This window comes from Dromaius novaehollandiae, chromosome 1 (assembly GCF_036370855.1).
Source record: "Dromaius novaehollandiae isolate bDroNov1 chromosome 1, bDroNov1.hap1, whole genome shotgun sequence".
NCBI lineage: Eukaryota > Metazoa > Chordata > Aves > Casuariiformes > Dromaiidae > Dromaius > Dromaius novaehollandiae.
Window position 1 is genome coordinate 20,922,258 of NC_088098.1, and position 20,675 is coordinate 20,942,932.

At 35.7% G+C, this 20,675-nt stretch overlaps 1 protein-coding gene across 25 annotated transcripts; it reads right to left on the bottom strand.

Annotated features, from left to right (window-relative positions):
- Nucleotides 1-1,514: 1,514 nt before the first annotated feature.
- Nucleotides 1,515-20,641, bottom strand: ASB15 (ankyrin repeat and SOCS box containing 15). Of its 25 annotated transcripts, none has more exons than XM_064506810.1 (13): nt 20,564-20,641; nt 16,292-16,386; nt 15,898-16,041; nt 12,343-12,391; nt 11,613-11,750; nt 10,046-10,110; nt 9,817-9,948; nt 9,238-9,396; nt 6,906-7,151; nt 6,149-6,320; nt 5,201-5,771; nt 4,477-4,630; nt 1,515-1,987 (listed from the first exon to the last, which is right to left on the bottom strand). In XM_064506810.1, the coding sequence occupies exons 5-13, from the start codon at nt 11,726-11,728 to the stop codon at nt 1,815-1,817; spliced, it is 1,788 nt and encodes a 595-aa protein (XP_064362880.1). In that variant the 5' UTR covers nt 11,729-11,750; nt 12,343-12,391; nt 15,898-16,041; nt 16,292-16,386; nt 20,564-20,641; the 3' UTR covers nt 1,515-1,814. The 25 variants fall into 25 exon arrangements, with proteins under 25 accessions (XP_064362880.1, XP_064362877.1, XP_064362860.1 ...); XM_064506807.1 differs by having other exon boundaries at nt 12,343-12,436; XM_064506790.1 differs by having other exon boundaries at nt 12,343-12,514.
- Between the last annotated feature and the right edge of the window lie 34 nt (nt 20,642-20,675).

Below are 20,675 nucleotides of genomic sequence, written 5' to 3' on the forward strand. Positions count from 1 at the left end.
CCTAGGAATTTCCACAAAGAAGTATCTGTTTATGGTTTTGTATATATGTTTATTCAGCATACAGGCATTTAGCCCGGTATGTCCAGGATGCATTGACCTACGGAGCCCTAACTGTGAAAAGCCATGTTGGTTTCATGGACTATTCTGCATTCAGACCCTGTGTGGAGTGGGACATCCTACAGTCAGGAGTCAGCAGCAGATGCCAAATACCTAGAAATTTTGCAAAAATAACCAAATACTACTTTTTCATCCTGGACAAAATTTCTGTCAAGAAACAGAGGACAAGTCTGGGAAACCCAGATGACTAGTAATCCTACTGAGACCAGAAGCAACAATTAAATCATCTGTTTGACCCTGTACATGTCACAGACCAGTAATTTTTATTCTTTCCATTTGGTCCCTTAAATCTGTTGTGACCAAGGACAGATCCACAAAGGGACTGATGTAGCTGCCTTTGGAATTGGAATTTACATCTCTAACCAAGTTATTTGTGGCAATTATATAGAGTAAATAAAAAATAAGGAGAAATTCTGAAGAACGGGGGAAAAAAAAAACCCAAACCAGCCCACTGAGTAGGGCAGAAGGATGCTTGAGCTGATCTTTTGTTTGTTTGCTCCTGTGTGTGTGCGTGCACACGCACATGTGTGTGTGAGAGAGAGAGAGAGAGAGAGAGAGAGAGAGAGAGAGAGAGAGAGAGAGAGAGAGAGAGAGAGAGAGAGAGAGAGAGAGAGAGAGAGAGAGAGAGAGAGAGAGAGAGAGAGAACCAGAGCTAAGTGTTTTGCTACACTCTGACTTAGGCACTACATAATGCTGACATCCACCATGTGAAATCAATTTTGAATTTAGGGCTTTTGAACTTTTTCTTTCCCCTAACATAAAAGGGATGGTAGAATTGCAAAAGGCTGAAGTGCAGTTCACTTCTGATAGAGTAGTTTAAAGATTATTTAAGCAGATGTATTTTCCTCTAGGCATGTACAGAAATATACTGCCAAGTGCATCACAGCACGGCTAAGAGTGTTGTTTAGTCAGGTTTGGAAGTGATCTGACAAAACTCTGTAGGAACCATAATTAAAGTTATGAGATTATTTCTCAAGTAATCAAGCAACAACATGCTGCTTGATTTCCTTTTTTTTTTTTTTTTGGTCCATCAAAATCCACTTTTTCTTTAAAAAAGCCTACATAAAGTCTCTCAGTCTTTGCCAAGAATTATACCATGCTACCTTGCATGCACAGAAGCTGTAGTTGGGAACATACACTCCGCCAAAATAGCAAAAAGGAACCTTTGATTTTTTTTGGAGAATTTTATAATAGGATTATAATTCTCAAAATACAAAATGTGTTATATTTCAGGCCAATTACATGACAGAGAAGTGCAGGTAGTGATTTAATTTTCTTTGCCATACTAAATTACACATTTCTTTTCCAAATAATCTGATGCTAAAAAATGAGAGCAGTAATCATGTTTATCATCTTCATTAAGGAGTCCCTCAGGAAAATTCTTCTTGGAATAATCATTAAAAACAATTTTTATCCTTTATTTACCTAAATTTCCATTTACTGTTCCACACAATTATTATAGTATCCGTATTCTGACTTTAGCCAGTATTTGGATAATACAATGTTGATTTAAAACATAAAATCCAAGTTGAGCTTTAACGTGCTGGTTTTTCAGAAAAACCTGTTCCCATAAAAGACCTGTTTACAACAAATATCAGGGTGTTCTGAACCATAAAACGAACTAAACAATTCTCCAGCTAGTCAAAAATAGTAAAGAAATGAGTCAAAGTACAGATTGTACAGTTATTTTTTTAAAACTAATCTAAATGTATCCCTTCTCCATACAGATCATATTCTTTATATAGGATATAGTTCTTGAGAACTGGTGGAAGTGGAAACTTCTTCATGGATGACAGTTTCTGGAGGCTCTTTAGTCCCATGAGTTTACGTATTTTCAGACGACATAGATGCTTCAATGAGCGAGGATTATCTAAAAAAATAGCAAGAGAGAAACGGTGGGGAAAAAACGCCATCAACAATGATGGTACCCCAATTCACAACCTTAAAACATGCTCTAATAAAATTAACATCAAAATCTATTACCTTGGAGTGCTATTAATTTGCCATTTATGAATAAAATACCATTCCTTTTACTTCCAAAATGTGATGTTACATGCTGTTGATATTTCATGATAAACCTTCTTCTTTCAGCTATCTGCCTAACATTACTGTCCACTTTCGGAAATATGCACACCGAACTGCATCTCCAAAGTATCTGAATAATTAAACCAGGACATTATTTAGCATAATAAATGATGAGTGGTGAATGATCTCTCCTTTCTTTAGGTGCACATCTTAAAAAAATGGATGCTGAGGCCAGCCATGCAAACTACCTAGCATCTTCAATTTCTGCTGTATCAATAATGCACCAGGACCAGACCTTATCATGCCTGGGACTTTTGAGTCTTCTAAATAAACACTTCATATGAGAATTTACATCACTGCAAGAGCTCAGCTTTCCTGAACAGATCAATGTATTTCAACATACTTGAAGTATGAGTACTTAAGACAACCAAATTATTTTGATGTTCCTGTGACAATAACCAGAAGGATTTCCTCTGCATGCTGATATAAACTATGAAAGCAAAATTAAATACAGGGTATCAGCTTTAAATCTAAATATTTTGCTCTTAAACAGCTGATGTTAAATCAAATGCTATCTAAAAATTTAAAAAAAAGTTAAATAAAATTAATGAATACAAAAATAACTGTTTATATGTTTCCCCAACAGAACAATGTATAAGAAAAAATAAGGAAAAGACAGCTAAGAATAAAAAGGTTGTTTCATGTTAGACATGTTAGATGACCCTCCAAAGAATTTTATCAATAATATACAAGTTTAATAAACTTGTATTAAAATTCATTATCTAATTTTTAAAGTCATAATTCCAGTTTATCATCTGGATATTTATGGAGCATTTTCCAGTGAATTTAACCACTCGTTATGCAAAGCCTATTGCAGTCTAGTTTATATCCTGGTACATTAACATTTTCACATACCAAAAGAAATTGTCAGATGCTTTTCTAAGGACAATTAGAAATTCATTCTTTGCATGAACTGAATTTTGGAGATCTAAAAGTATGTTTTCAAAATATTATTGCAACAGCTATAAAATAATTTATTTAAAATAATAAAAAATAAAATAATAATTACATTCTGTATTACTAATGAATTATCTAAATTTACCGTCCTTCAAAATGTGGGATTAAGTTATCCCACATACACATGAAATCACATACTCTAAGTTACCAGGCAAATATGTCAGATTTTGTGAATCTGATTTATTAGGTTAAATGACAGGCCGATTAAAATCAAAGTTTCACTATTGGCTTTGGTGCTTCTCAGTGTATTTTTCCCAGGCTCATTTTTTAGATGGTAAAGGTTTCATTTCACCACTGAATTGGAAAGGAAATCAAAACTCCTAAATATCAAAGTTCTAAATCTTCTGAGATGCTGGCAGATCTTGAAAGATCTACTGGACTCAGGAAAAACTATATACAGCTAAGAAGTGAGATTCATTTAAGCTAACTTATGGTATACATGATATAAATGTCCATTAAACTGAATTAGATGCCCACACTCCCCTTGTAGCAATGAAGGGGAAATAATCATCTTGGTTCATCTCATCCTAATATATATCTCATCTTAATATATCATAGACGAGTTACTTTCTAGAAGTTTTTCTCCACACAGCTAGCTCAGATGTAGACATCCAGCCTGTAGATTTTTAAATTTAAGGGAGGTCAAGCCTATCTTTGGTGCCATCAAAGGTGGAAGACCCAGGATAATTTGTAGAGTTTTAAAAATAAAAGCATACATAGGAAATATTATTCAACTGGTGTACTAAAAATGACAACCCCAAACATGTATCATGAAAATCAGACTTCAGAAATGATGGTACAATTGTGATGGTACACTCATTGTCACCACCTATAATCCTGAATATTCTGGCATGTAAAACCTGTTCTTATGGTACTCCTCAAACAACTAGTAGAGCTGAAGGATCAAGGGAGTGAAAAGAAAGACAAATGTGCGAGCAATATTCCTCGTTAAAAAACATCCTGTCTCCCACAGCTGTCCAGTGGCTGGTGTCTTAAAAATGCATGGGTTAATAAGGAGTTTGAGAAGTACCTCAACAGTCCCAGCTAACTAAAGGGGCTTCCCACAGAACAATGACATTCTCTGTGAGAGTAATTCTCACCAGGTGCATGTTTGCTATATTCCAGGGAAGTTAGCTAACGTATGACAAGCGGCAACAGGCAAAGATCTGCCTCAATCTGAGAAATGGATGATGGACAAAACCTGCTTCTTAGCTAGTACAGGGGAATTGTAAAATATTTTGGATGAATATGGCCTGGCATAGGCAGTTAAAGTCTCTAATAAATCATAAAGTCATTAACTGGAAGGTAGATATTTACCCAGTATCTGACGTATCTCTGGCCATTCCTTCTGTGTTTCTAGGACAAACTTAATTTTTGTGCATAGAGGAACATAATCCATATAATCTATGAAAATACGAACCACTTTTCCTGCTAAATGTTTCAACCAAGGAACAGAAATAAAATCACAGAACTGAAAGGGAAAACACATCAAATAATAATTTCAAAATTTGTGCAAAAGAATACCAAAATAACAAATTTTAAAGCAATGATAGAAGATAATTAAAATAAAGTATTAGAAATAATGTTAACAGTCATAAACTAATACCTAGGTAGATTACTTCAAAAGTCATTTGCTTCCACGCTTAACTTCTGTGATCCCTTAATCTGTCTGGACAGGCTTGAAGGCCAATATCTGTGACAACATTGCTATAATTTCCTGCACTGTTCTGTTTGACAGTGATTTCTCTTTGGAAATACATCTATTCCATTTGTTGGACAGAAATAGAAATTCTGATTTCTTGCCCTGTGGCTTCTTAAATCTTTCTTCCTAAATCTCTAATATACAAGCCCCAAACTAGTCACTCCTCACACATAATTTTCTCCATCTCAGAGTCAAAACTGAAGAAAGGCTCTTTTATTTTTAAGGTCTTTTAAAAAGGGATTTTGCCAGTATCTTAATCTTAATTATGCACAATAATCAGGAAATTTTAAAACTGGCCAATAAGAAAAGTGAGGAGAAGGAAATAAGGTATGTATTTACTGGATTATCCTTAATTGCAGAAGAAGTCCATCCTGGGAGAATTTCTTCCTCTGGAGTTGACCATACAAAGGAATTTCCAAAGATATCTTGATGCATACAGTCAAAACACATCTCCACATTGTATCCATGATTGAGCAAGAGCCTTAACATCACCTCATCATTCAAGGCATACTGAATGGCACTGGGGAAATGGGTATCATTGACCACCATAAAGCAGCAGTTGACATTTGCTCCATAGGATAGGAGCAGCCTTACTATTTCATGATTACCAGCTCTCACTGCCACAAGGAGACAGTTTAAAGGATCCTTGTTCGGATTTGCACCTGCTTTGAGTAATATTTCGGTGCAGAGAATGTCATTGTTAGAAACAGTAAAATAGAGTGCTGTTTTCCTTTCATCATCATAACTGTCTGAAATGTGTTCAGCCAACAGAGTATTGACATCAAAATCACTTTCAATGAGGAGCTCTAGACATTGCAAATTCTGGCCATCTGCTGCTGAGTGAACAGGGCTTAACCCACTTTTCTGGATGGCAGTTTGGGATGTGACTGGAATGAGATATTTCAGGGCCCTAAAAAACAGTGAAGATAATTAGTAAGGCATCACTCCCCTGCACGAAGAAAACAGACCATCATCCAGCTGTATGCTAACTTACAAGACACTTTGCACAAGAATATTACAACACACAAACATCTGTTTTCAGCAGTGTCAAATGGGACCTTGTGTTAATTTGTTTCAGTGGTTTTCACTTAGTCCTAGGCAGTAAGTTTGGTATTTTGTAGTGTATGTGCTAAAATAACATTTAAAAGTTAATTCATATTAATGTAATACAAGTACTTCTGAAATACAAATGATCTGTACATTTGCATGTTTAACACAGTCTTCTTCAATTTGACCTTGAGCCACAGAGTATCTTAAATAAAATGTGAAGCCCGAACTCATACTCACAGGTAATGTCCCTCATAAGCTGCTTTGTGTATGGGAAGCAGTCCTGCCTTATTAGGCACATTGCCACTTCCTCCATACTCCAAAAGAAGTGCTATGCAGTCTGGATTACCTCCTCCAGCTGCATCAAATAGTATCGATGCACCATCATCTGCTAAGGCCTGGACATCTCCACCTTGAAGAAGGATAGGGAGTTTATTGTTATATCACAGTTAATTTGCAGGTCATCACAAAAATCAGCCCAGATTACTTTCCTCCTCATTTTCAGAAGAAAAGAAGAAATATTTCTCATGGCAAATTTTAACCTCAAAGGCAAAACACATCTTGTACAGATACAAATGCAAGTGTTGGAAAATGCTCACTTGAGTGAGGTCTGCTTTGAACTAAAGCTTTTAACTGAGTTTTTCAAAATTCAAAACACACTTAATTCCAGTAATTAATACCACTATAATTCTATACACTTTTGGAGGGAAGGAAGGGTAGGAAGGGAGTGAAAGGCAGGGAAGGGAAAGGAATGGAAGTCAGAGAAGGAAGGGGAGATAAAGCAGTAAGTCCCTCCTTGATTGAAATGGATTGATAGCAAACCTGCCACCTCTCTTACATACATTATGGAAACGTGTAAACATCATTCCAGTCCATATTCACATATGCTTCCTTTCCTTCCAAGTATCCAAATCTGATTCATCACTGCTCTTCCTTTCCTTTTCTATTACTGCCCTAAACATATGGAGGTGCGGCTTTTTTTAACCTGACTACATACCTTTATGAATAAGATGCTCCAGCACATCACAGTGACCATATTCAGCAGCAACACCTAATGGTGTTACTCCATATCCATCCCTGAGGTTCACATTTCCACCATTCTTCAGAAGAAGAGAAACAATATCTTTGCAACCCTGTTTTGCAGCTTCATGCATTGCTGACCAACGTTTCACACACGGCTGGTGGATATGACAGTTGTGTTTAATCAGAATAGATGCCATTTGAAAAGAGCGCCTCCTTATAGCTTGAAGATTTTAAAAAGGGATGAAAATAATACAATTAAATTTTTAGATATATTGTCTTGAAAGTTAAAAGATGAACTAGTAAGTCTAGAAAAATTTTTTCTTCTGCACCGATATGAGGAAATTAAAAAGATCTCCAGTTCTAGAAATGTGGGGATCAAACTCACCGGCAAGTAAACAGTGATATCCACTACACAGGAAATCAAGGTAAAACAACACAAGTTGTAAAATATGTTAGTTTGGAACATTGAGAGCAAAAGCAGCATCAGTTAGATTCTGAGAAAGCAGAAGTGACTTCTAGAAGGAAAAAGCAACAATAAAAATAATACAATATTAGAACACAGTCCTTTACTTTTAATGATGGTACAAACATTACAATGCTCCCAGAAAATTACAGTTGTAACTTAGTCATCTCGTATCTCTAATCCTAGAGTGTACTCTGTGGCTGCTGTTAGCCAAAGTACAATTGACATCTGTCATACTTACAGGCCACATTCTGCCCTTTTGAGATTCCAAGTTTGAAATTTTGATGGATAACTACAACTGGAACTTATCTGCATAAAAGATCCAGAGTAAGAGTCTAATTTCACTTCCAAACTGTCCTTTGGAATAGTGGATCTCTCCACTGATTGATGAGGGAGCTGAGAGAGATCAGCATCAGGGGTTAATAAAATTAACTTCTGTGAATGTCCCATTATACAAGTCAAAGGTTTTTAAGAGGCAATAGTCTTCATAATTATCCATAATTGCTTTCAAGTAGAGTATTAGTTAATGAACCTGAAAGCAGAAATTATCCCACTAGATACTTCAGCATTTACCTTTGTTTGTACTGAAGAACCCTTTAAACCAGAGTTTTAGAATTAAAAGGAATAACTAAATGATAACTAACTCTGAATATCATCTATTAAATGTTAGCCACCTGATCCTCTGTCATGCTGAGTCTAAGACTGAAATACATGATGCAGACCAATATCTACTAGCATATCTCAGCCCAAGGTGATACAAAACCACAAACAATACATAGCTGATGATCTGATTTTCAGGAGTTTGTGTAGGGAAATATTTATGGAAATAAATTGTCATTATAAGGGAAAACATCCTTTATATTACTGATAGTTTTTCTTTCCACAATTCATTAAATAGCAAAGGCTGAAAATAGTGTAAAAGTTTCAGACTTAAAACAACTGTAAAGAGCTGAAACAACATAAAGAAAGATATTTCAAAGTAGGCCTCTAGAAACACCTTAGATCCTTAAAATTTCAATACATTAATTGCATCTGAGTCAATCAAAGTCAAAAAAACCTCAGAGAACTGAGCATTTTAATATTGCTAATTGCATTATATATCATATTTTCTTACACAGTATAATGGTATTTTGTTATACAGTACATGAGAATTGTAGTAATTTTACAGATTATCTTCAGAAAAATGAAGATATTTCCAGTTTCAACAGGAATTATAACCTGATACAGCTAAATTACTCATATATGGTAAAGCATATTTAAATCTACCAACAGTATAAAATCTTCCAAAAGAATCGCCTTTCTTGAGGTATTACTCAGCAATGTAGTTGAAGCTCATTTTCTATAGAGGGAGGGAAATGAGCTGGGTGATTTTGAAATCATTCAATAGAAATAAAAATCTCCAATAAAAACTACAGGTCCAAAATTTAAGCAACAGCTTATTCTTTGTACAATACTTGTACCTTAAGATGGGTATCTGAAGATATAGAGAAGTTGTGTTGAAGAAAATAAATAGGTATCAGACTCTTAGGAGTATCTTTAAGAGCAAAGTTTCAGCTCAGTGATCACCTAGGGCATAACTAGTGCTCAGCTGAATGCTGGGCACATTTTAGTAAGTGCTGGATATTAGTTTCATCTTAAAAGATGACCACCATTTAAAACATATAAACCAACAGGAGTACTTAGGTGAATAAAAATTACTCACAGTTATAAAGATTTGCAAAAATGGCCCTATATTCCCTTTGTTAGAGTCAGGTTTTGAGTCTGCAGAAATGGACATGACAGTTTAGTTGAGAGGAAGCGCTACAATTCTTTTTGCTTAAACACAGGGAAAGGAGGCGATTACCAATAAGAAGTGGAGTTTCTCCTTTGTCATTTGTGGTATTTGGCCAAACACCCTTTTCCAGTAATGTTCTTACATTTTCCACAAAGCCAGCTTTTGCTGCCAAAGTTAATGGTGTTTCTCCATCACATGTTTTGTATTCCCACATTGTTTTATAAGATGCTAGAGTTAATAAAGAGAAAAAAGATAAAATTAAAGCACGAGGCTATTAGGACATACACATACACCAGAAATCCTCACATGCTAAATCTTTATGAAAATTATTTGTAATTATGCTTAACTTAATCTAACTAGTACTGCCAGACTGAGTACTGAATAGCAATTTTTGCTCTACATACCTATAGGTTTTTGAACAAAGTGTTAAAACATGGCCCAAGGTCTTTGCTCATGTAAATTCATATGACCTCCCCAAAACAAAGTTTGCCTGATATTTAAACAACATAGCAAGATGCTCCATGAAGGAACATGTTCATACTTTCTTTAATAATCAGTTCCAGCTTATTTCTGTGCATGCTTGCTTATTGTTGTTTCTTTGCTGCTCCCACTATCTTGGGTCTTGTGTGATATCTTTACCTTACTCACCATCCAAAATGATTTCAAGTATTTGCTGAATTGGCTGAGCTGCAGCCTCATGCAGTGGAAACCACCCTTTTTCATCAGCTTCATCCAAAGCATATTTCTTTTTCACAAGGTCTTGGAGCCCAAATACTTGACCTTAATAAAATCCAATAGATAAATGAGATGCAGTTGAAAATAATATGCTGAAAGCTCAGAGTTTTGCATAAAGATTATTTCATTTTAGGGGTTTTACCTTGCTTTATGGCTGTTACAATTTTCCTGTTTTCCTCACTAGGTGGTACAAATCTATCAAAAAAACTCAGAAAACAGAAAATACAACCAAATAATAAATGCATTATATGAAATCATTTATTCAATATTTGCCATTTGCTTCTCATCAGAGCCAGCTTTCCTTCAAATACATTAGCTGCAATCTTGATTAGCCTTGTGACCTCTTTAGTTTTGCCTGTATTGTGGCACTTCAAAAGTATCCAAAGTTCCTAAGTTAGATGCAATTCATGCTGCAAGATGACTTCATAAGGAATCCCCAGAGCGTATTCTTCATGTTCCTTTCCCTTCTCCCCACTCTGCTCCCCTAGTATAGCAGTTTCCAGAAGCAGCTGTGAAGTGCTCTGACAAATCTTCTAATTTGGAACAGAAGTGGACTAAAAAGTGTTTTTGTCACACGGTTACACAGAAACAAGCGTTTCAGATTCAGAAACATTAGATAGTAAATAATTTGATGGCATCAGAATATCAATATTCCTTAATGAAAGAGAGCTTGATGGCATCAATGTTACAATTTTCTCTGAAAATGAGTTGTCAATATTGTTAACAATATCATTTAAACCTGCATGAAATAGAAGTTGAATGCTGGTGCTTGCTAGTGCCTTGAGATATTTTGATGATAAATACATCATAATAACCGGACCAGAAAAAAAATAGATAAAGGAGCAGTCAAATAAAAAAATACCTAGTGGCTTTAGTGAGAGCCTTCAGTAAACAGAGAGATTCCAATCTTACAATAGGAGCCCCTTATGAGGACCTAAACTTCCTTGAGATCTCACAGGAAATTAGTCAATTGAGACTTACAGTTCTGTCTCCCTTTCAATTTTACATAGAGCATTCTGCAAAAAATATTTATGAGATTATTGCCAAAGAACTTCTATTAAGATCATGCTTCGTTTCACAAATATACTTTTTAAAAGAATGCAAATGGCCAAAAAAACTAGGGGAAGTATTAGTGTAGCCAAGTGAATTTAATCTTCTCTGTAAACCCCAAAGAGATAGGTTGCTCTAGAAGGCATTTCAGAGCAGCTCTCTTCAGCTCTTAGAACGTTGCTCATACAGCACAGATCTCTGAGTAACTGCAGGTAGAGTTTTGCCACCCTGAATAGCTCAGTTGAGGCCAATATTTTCTAGTCGAAGGAACTAGTCTTAACCATATCATTAATGTCGTGTATGAATCCTTGGTGGATCATTCCTGAGGGCTTTTTATTGTTATTTTAATTTGGATTTTTTTGTATAAGCAGTTTGAGTGCACAGGGAAGGGCTGCAACAAGCAGACAAATAACTAACAAATCACATGTTCTTGTAAGTTTGATCTTCTAGAAATGTATGAGAAAAAAAAAAAATCAACATTTTATTCTGCTTACTCTTTTTAATCATTGCTTCAGACAATGCTTCATTGAGAAAGACAGATAATGGCCGAACTAAGAATTCTTTTTAGGAAGATACAAAGCACTAAAACAATAGGAGTGTCTCAAAACACTCTAAAAATATGGCATAATCTCTTCACATGTGCATTGAATTCACAGTACCTGTCGTTATAGCTGGAAGATACTGGTGTCTTGGCTGCATTTGATTCTTGAATGCTAAGCTGTATGGCATAATCAGTGAGCAGATCTTCGACCAAATCTTCACTTCCATCCATCATTTATTATGGAATGATGAGCTATCTTGAAAGACGCACAAAATATACTTGCTAAGGATCATACGCTGCAAAGGTATATCTGAATATTTCTTATAACAGAATCAGGTGTTTCTATCAATTTGTTTTAATTTAATAATATTCTGGTGAGTTTATTCCTATTTAAAAATGATAGAAAAAGAAACGACCCTGGAAACATTTGAACTGGGAGTACTGGACATGCCATTTGGAAAAGCTTTTTATTACTTGCATATTACATTTACCACCTAGAACCAAATATTAGACAATTTGTGAACCACAAAACAAGACATTTCCTCTTTAGAAAGCTACGGTCATCAAATCAGTGAATATATGATTTCCACAAAAGTATAATGAACAGTAAACAAAGTTATAAACTTACGAATGATTCCCAATCTAAAACAGGCATTCACAAGCAATTCATGAACAAACCAAACTACATATATGTTTAAAATTCATAGTAAAAAGAAAAAAAAGACTGAATTATTTACAGGGAAGGTCAGCTACTGAGAATCAAATATTATGTTATAAGGATGATCACATATCATACTTGTTCAGGATTATACAAAAATCAAATTAATTCATAGAAGCTATTAACTAACCTGACTCTTTTTTTGATGGAAAAAGAGAATTTTTTCCTGCTTCCTTCACCTAGAGTGGTATTGGCAGTAGATGTAAGTGATCCACCAATTAATACTGTTTGGACACAGAATTTCAGACTGAGAAAGCCCATGGCATCTCATTACAGCTTGTGTGGTAGCTCTTCACCCAGTTCTGAATTCAAAAGAACTTTACTAGATAGTTTTCAGTTGCAACCTGTATTCCCCCCCCCCCCCCCCCGCCCTTCTTGGTGCGGAACAGACCATGGGGATGTCTTCTCAATTAAAAAATATGGGATTTGAGAGATATAACATCAAATGCAAAAGCCAATCATATTAATATAATATTGTATAAGATTTTACACTTCACAGACAGGTAATACTGTATAATAAAACATCACAATGATCTTGTGTCATTAATTATCACTTGTAATGATCATTAATATGGTCAAAAAAAGCCTCACTTCCAAATCTTGCTTTACTTTTGCACCGCCAATGCATGACGTATGAAACTAAGCAAAGGTCTTTAAGTCTTTGCACTATTCTTGCGATCCTGAATTTCACTGGACGTTCAGAAGACAAGCCATAGTGATGCTAAACTTCCCTGGATTAGGCTCTTAGTGATTATTTTCAAGGTTTGAGAGTAGTTGGAATGCTCAGAGGATTAGTAATGGAATATGCTGCATCTTTTAACTATAGTCACTAGTTTAAATTTGGTCTGCTCATATCACCAACTTTAACTGTAGCTGATGTTCAGTATGTTTTGCACTAGTGATATCACATCAGCCAAATGCCTTACTAGCAAATTTTAAGTGGAAGGTCAGGAATGTTGCCTGTTACACCATTTTCCTGTAGGTCCTTTAAGTGTAAAATAAAGTATCTATAGATCATAAAACGTCTGTAAAGAACAAAAACTTGCAAATTAGTATTTGATCTACAGGAGAAAATGCTAACAATATTTCTTTTTAGAAGGAAGTTTCAGAAATTAATAACTCAATCAAAACATCATACCCAGTATTATAATCCCATCCACAAACAGTTTACTATTTAGTATAGTATGATAAATCTCACAAAACAAAACAGTAAGATTCTGAGACAGAATGACTCTGAAGCTAAAGGTCTCTTGATTCAGATTCACACCTCTTTCAATGTGTATGTATTAGTGTCACGATCCAAGATAGCCAATGTGAAGGCAAGTGAAAAAAAACCCCCAAACCTCAGCCCCATTTTATTTGAAGGAAAACATACACAACTTTGGTCTTGACTGCCACTTCTGATTGCAAAGAACTTCCATAAATTAAAAAAAATCTTTTATGGCCTGCCCCTTTCTTTTGTTCAAAAGAATAGTCCTTCATGTTATTCACCATAAACAACGCTAGTCTAAAGGATTCTCTGCTCCTTACCTCTGTTTCTAAACAGGGCTTCAGCATAACAGGTCGAAAAAGATTTTACACACTAGCTAGTTGATGAACTGGTCAGCAGAATGCAAACACAAGTACTAAGATGTTTCACATACTACCTAATGTTAAATCCACTGTATGTCCTGTTCATGCTCAGAAGTTCTGGAAGTTGTGTTCTAGAACAGTGAACTTCAGGCAGAACTCCTGCGGAAAAGGATTTCTGAAATTTCTGAGAACTTTGATCAAGTTTCCTGTCAGATGCAGAACAGTATGATCTTCTCCATATGTATACAAAGAATTATAAAGATGTTCTGAAACTCTTATAATCAAAACAAGCTTATGAAAGCTTATCAAATTTGTTGCAGCAAAAAGAATTAAGTTTTTTCTTCTACATTTTCCCCAAAATTTGCTTTATGCAGAAAGGAAGACGTCCTTTCTCAAACTTTCAAGGTGCAATACAAAACATAGGAATGTCAAAAAAACTATGTAAAATGAAGCAGGTGAAAACGTATTTCCTAAATGATGCCACAAGTTTCTTATTAACAAGAACTTAAAATTTTCCTTATCACCAACAAAAGCCATGAAACTGAGCCTCTGCTCTTCGACTCTTACTGTTGGCAATATACTTTGTTGACAGGCGGGAAAATTTTGTGGCAAGGTTCTGTTGTGTGTTTATTTTACTCCCATCTTCATAAAAATGTTTTTAATTTTGATGGTAGCGTAAAACTCTTTGTGTAACATTCATAACTTCTTGTTTCTACCACAGCAGCTTAAAGGTAAACAGTAAACCACCTTCCTTTTCTTCACATTTTATGTTTAGAAAACCTTCTATCTGAAGTCTTCATGCATGTCAAGTGCTCTCCTTTTCCACTGCTGAACTTTGTGAAGAGTCCTGCCTATGAAGCAGCATAGCTGAACTGTATCTGTATGGGTGGACTTCCACGCTCTGCAAGCCCTACTGAAATTGCAGCCCTTAGGAGAATCAAGTTCTAATGTTTGTTTATTATTACATTACAGCCCATCATATTATATTTACTTTAGAGCCTGAACCAAAGCCAAATTATTTGAGTGGAAAGACTCCTAGAGACTTATACAGGCTTTGGATTAGGCCTTCACATTGCAAGCTCTTTGAAAGAAGGCTGGTTTGGTATATTCCTGTTACTTTATTGTTCATAAAAGTTCCCAACATTTCTTAACAGGTTTAATCTTGTGAGGTGATGAATACCCTCCAGCTTCACAGATTCCAAAAAGAGATTAAGAGCGCACAGCACTTCGCAGGATAACCCTAGTTAGAAATTTATTAAGAAAATCCATATATTTTGGAAAAAATATATATATTGCCTGTCCTCCTCCTCATCTCTGATGGATTATAAAAATAAAACAGTTTACAGGTCATCATATAATTTTTTTTTCTTTTTCCTGGTTGTATAGCTTTCTTACCTATTTGGTCAACTAACTCCTGCTTTGCTGTACTCTCCAGAACTGATTATGCCACCAAGCTCTGCTTGAACACAGACTTAACTAGAAGGGTCTCAGTTTAGTAATGCTTTAAAAATGTTGTGTGTACTGTTCTCAAAATACTTGATCCCACAAAAAAAAAAAAAATCATAAAACGGAAAAAGTTAAGAAGGTAGCAAGTGACTGTGACATGGTAGAATAAGTAGGATAAAGCAAGTAGCTCATAATAGCACAAGTGCTGGACATATTACTAGAGGTTTATAAATGCTTTGGGAGCTTGATTTGCTATATCACTGCTGGTAATATGCTGTGCTGAGGTGACAAGATCCAAATGAAGTGTGGATGTTCCACTGGGATCACAGTGGAATATAGCTGTGGCTAGTACATTGAGCAGCAGTAGAAGCATCCTCTTATACGAGGTAGCAGTGAAAAAGTTAAAATGCTCAGTAGCAAAATCTTCTTTCATTTGCTTATGGAAATTCAGTTTTTCTATTACCAGATCGAGATACTAGATCACTAGAAACAATTGCAAATGCTTACTCTAAACAAATTTTAGTCTTTGCACTACCAAGAATATTTTTCTGAAAAAAACATTTTGAGTAATATGTCCTTTTTCTGATTTTGTTTCCGCTTTTCCCTGGAAAAAAATAAAAAGTTTAGTTATTGTTGCTCTTTAACTTTGTATTATGGGCATACTTACTGTGAAATGAAAATTCAGTTTTCCTAAAAAACCAGTTCAGCTTTCTTGAAGTTAATGGTTTTTTTCATTGCAAAAGGTCTGAAATACTTGCTAATCATGGAAATCATGTCCTTCCATAGAAAAAAGTGTATCAAAGGTTTATCACTATTAAACATACAGACACAAAATTAATGTTATGCATTAATGTTATTCTAATTTCTTATCTTTAAAATAAACTAGGCAATCCTAGCTTAGCTCTCTATAAATAGAAGGCCCTTAGGCATGCAGTCTCAAAGAGGTTATTCATAGCAATAAAATGATTAATAACACTCTAGATTTGGATTCAGTATATTAAATATTACAGTTTTAAAGTATTTCACTATTAGTCAAATTGGCGAGCATAACACATTCTCACCTTTTCAACCCATTATCTTGTCACTGTTACTCTTGGGCCTGCTTTTCGAATAGCCAAGAATAATGCCCTGCAAGCTGAGGTGTCCTGTGATATTTCTAAAATTAAATACACAGTTGCTAGTTAAATTAAGGTCTGACCTTGTACAACTGTAACATAAGCATGCTCAGCCCACAGGAAAGTATTACACATGACTTCTCTAAAAGCTCATGAAATGTAACACGAGGTCTGGATGGCATAGTAAGATTATCTGTGCCCTCATTGGTTCAAAAAATTCTCATTAAGACAAATTATTTGCCAACTTACTCTCAATGGCTCTATTAAGAAAATCTGTTAACATATTTACATAAATTAAAATAAAACAAATCTGAGGTTTAGTCTTGAACTAGTCTTGGGTTTTGTCACATTACATCACCAAATATTAATCACTTTCTCTGAAGCTTATATACAATACTTTACAGATTCACTGACAGTCAATTATAGTACTTATTTAAGTAGATTTAATAGCCTGAAATTGGACAAATAAGCAGGAAACAGAGCACAACAGGCAGTAGTGAAGCAAAGCAGAATAACCCAAGCGTAATATCAAGAATGGCAGCACCCAACAAGTTAACACACAGGCACAGGATGAGTCGGAAGCTGTATTTTTTTCTCTAGCTAGACTGACACTGATGCAAATTAACCTGTCCTGGTTTTGTTTTTAACCAATTAAAGTTCCAAAGATAAAAAGAAATACAAGTATCTATACCAAATTGAACAGTCACAAACTGAACATAACAAATTGAAACAATAAACTTTCAACTTGTCTTCAATTGTTCTGAAATGATGAAATGAAAATTTTAGACTGTGAACTCTGAGGAGCTGATATAAACAGGCAGATACTTACTGGAATAAATGTTCAGAACTCCATTGCTCCTCTGCACCCCATGCTTCACTTGCATTTATAGAACAACGAAACTATAAGCCTAACTAGGGCACTAAATGCATGTCATCTTTGGGCATAAGATCAATGAAATAATTTAATGATAACAAATAATATTCACTTCAACCGCTTTTGCAAGTGTGACTTAAATAACTGTGAGGCGCCTCCAAAATAAAACCCGTCAATATAACAGAAACAAACAGAAGCAGTGCTGGGAACCTACTCCACAGTTGGCTAAGACATAATATATTTTTATATATTGAAAACAAATATATAAAAAATATACAACTATATGAGGTATATATATATATGTGTATTATTTGTGTGTGTGTACATATACACATACATATAAAAACACAGATGTTTTAATTTCTTACCTTTAGCTCTTTCATCTCCTTTACATCACCAGTACACTACCAGAACTAGTACAAATCCGTATTACAGGCATAGTATTATTTTGCTTTTCAAATTGTTTTCAATATTATTTTGCATTGTTGTGTAAACAGTGTCTGATTCTGATTTTACATAGTTATCAGGTTTAAATCCATCAGTCAATTATGTTTCATGGATGTAAAGCCAGAATAAATAAGACTCTTGTCCAGATATTGAATCATATGGCAATTTGCGGGACTGCATGCTGTGAGATAAATTCACTGGTGAGACAAAAAAGGGAAGAGAAGTCGCAGCTATAGCAAGGCCTTCTTAGGGTGCCTACGCACTGGGTATTCAGAACACACAGGATAACACTGCTAACAGAGACCCCAATGCTAAGACAACAAATAATAAACTGTAAAATGCTATGTAGGTCTTTCTTTCAAAAACAGGCAATTATTGTATGTACTCTGATAATACTTCTATGTACACATGGTCTGGGAGTTGTTATATATTAAAATACATACACTATCTTTTGAAACAGGGCTTAACAATTTGAGGAATTTGTTACTGAAACACTTCTGGGTTCCTGATAGATTTTATCAACTGCCTTACTAATATGTCTTAATATTTTGTACTCTTTGTGCTAGGATGTGGCAGGGACACCTGTATGTTTGGGTTGCCTAAACAGATCACTACAACTAGTATTTGAATGGCGCTAATTGGGCTATATGGCTAATTTGGCTAAAGATGACTGCAAACCACAGAAAAATTTCTGCTGTGGTTGGTTATGAATCACGTACTAATCTAGTTGAAACACCACAAAGAATGGAAAACTACAGTGATGGTCCAATAAAAAGGGCTGAAATTTTTGAAGAATTTCATTTTGAAAGGACAGACAGATTCCCTATACCTCAGAAAGGCCATGTTCAGAAATCTCAGAACTTTCTGATGTGATCCCAGAGAACACTCAAGAGTGAAGAAGCACAGACTGTGTATTCTAATAGTAATTCTGTCAATGAGTTTGCTTCAGTTATGCAGCTCAGGTAGCCCATGTCTTATTCAAAGACTGATTTTCAGTGAAAATTCTATGATATTCTGTAAGCTCAGTTTGTTGGTTTTGCTTATGAGTTAGAGGAGAAAGAAAAGAGGAGCTCAAAAGCAGACCAAAAGAAATATAAAGAAAAAATTATGCAGAATAAATACAATATAAAAAGTTACAACACAAATATTATCAAGTCCTACTGTGCAAAATTCACCCTTTAAATAAGCAGCTAGGTCATTAAGATAAATCTCTGTATAATGCCAACTCAGTCTTCATATGAACATCACATTTACCTCCAGTGTTTACTTAAAATGTATTTCTAGTGCTTATTTCTTCCATTCTATTACAAGTCCCTTAATTAACAGGTTTCTGTTTTTCACAAGTATTCTACATCTTGATTTATTAACTTATCACATTAACTCAGAAATTACCAATTTGCCATATCCTATTACAGTGAACCTTATTTTTGCTCCTGCAGTGAAATTGTTCCTTTTTATGCAAGTTTCTAGTCACCCCAATTTCACAACTAAAATTCATAAAATGTATATGCATGCTTCTGCTCATTAAAGCAATACCAAAAGAGCTAGTAATTCTCACGACCTTTCCTGAACAGAGGTAGTAAGTTACTGATATCAGGAGACTAGACTGACAACTACATGTGCATACAGCCTTTAATACAAAAAGGAAAATGATTTTCTTTAATAATCTAACTGTTTATAGGCTTAGGCCTTACTTCTAAATTGGACCCTATTTCCAAAATTGAAAATGTTACACATTGCATCAGTAATCTATCAGCAAGGTATTTATTTTTACATGTATGTTGTAGAAATCCAGAACTTATTACTAGATACTTCTGCAAAGCCTAGATACTTGTGTGTTTCTTGAAACAATGCCAGAAACTGAAGCATATTCAATCTCATCAACTATACCAAAATCTCACTTTGAATGGACTTACACACCTTTACATTAAAGAAAAATCATACAGACTGCTTTCAGCAGCAGCCAAACATGCTTCTGAAGCTTTAAGGCTTGACTGTTGTTTGACTGCAAAAGAAAGCTTTGAAATTAATTTTGAGCTCTACTAAGCTGGGATGCTGAAGGATGACTGCAAAATGTTTTGGCAAAAAATCCCAAAGCATATGATTCTACAATAGTTCTAAGAACACATTACTTGCAGTTACTATTACCAAGCTAACTATTGCTTGGTACAAATCTGTTGATTTCAACTGTCACCAGTGATAGAGAAAACACTAACTGCTTGTATAATTACACCATTTGTTTACCAGAAATAAAGTGAAAATCTAAATGCAACGCATAGGACTTGTGATTTCTGTGTGAAGCATCTTTAATAACACAGCCTTCAACGGAGCTGCCCTCATTCAAAAGGTTCTCTGCCAAATTTTGCAAATGGATCATTAATTTCACATTTAGCAGTTTCACACAGACATCTTCACTTACGTGAAAATCCGTTTCCACTTAAAAAGGTATATTTATAAAATGCTAAGTAGCTGCAACACGACATAACACGGGACTATACCCATCCCATTTAAATGTGCTGGGTTTGAAAATGAGGGCTGCCTTCAAACTGGACACCCCCCAACAGCTGACTCTCCCTCGGGGTGCGGGCCTGGGAGAGCAGGCCTAGTAACCTCTCCCCACACACAGCAGGCCACAGCGCGCGGTCAAGGCCAGGCCAGGCCAGAGCCCCCATCTCGACGGCTGCCCCCCAGCTCCCGCCCCCCACGCGCCCTCCCCGCCCCTGCGGCTTCACACAAAACGTCTAGGCACCTGCCCCCTCCACAGCGACCTCGCCACCACACAGCGAGGCAGCTTTATCCGTACGGGAGCCCCGCGCTGTGCCGCAGCGAACCGCGGCGCCCAGCAAGGCGACGAACTGCAACCACCGAGCTCAGGCAAACTGCGCGCGCGAACTTACCCCTCCGCTCCCACAGCTCTGCGCATGCGCCCAGCCTGCCGCATTCACACGGCGCATGCGCTGAATTATACTGCATCTCCTGGCGCGCGCGCACGCCTGAACCAACCGGCCT

Bases quoted from the DNA above. Each gene is read 5' to 3' on its own strand.
- ASB15 (XM_064506855.1), bottom strand. From the start codon at position 11,728: ATGATGGATGGAAGTGAAGATTTGGTCGAAGATCTGCTCACTGATTAT. The intron at 9,397-9,816 runs GTGAGTAAGGTA...TATTAACTCTAG, and splicing joins ACTTGAAATCATTTTGGATG to CATCTTATAAAACAATGTGG. The intron at 7,152-9,237 runs GTAATCGCCTCC...AAAATCTTCAAG, and splicing joins AGAAACTCCACTTCTTATTG to CTATAAGGAGGCGCTCTTTT.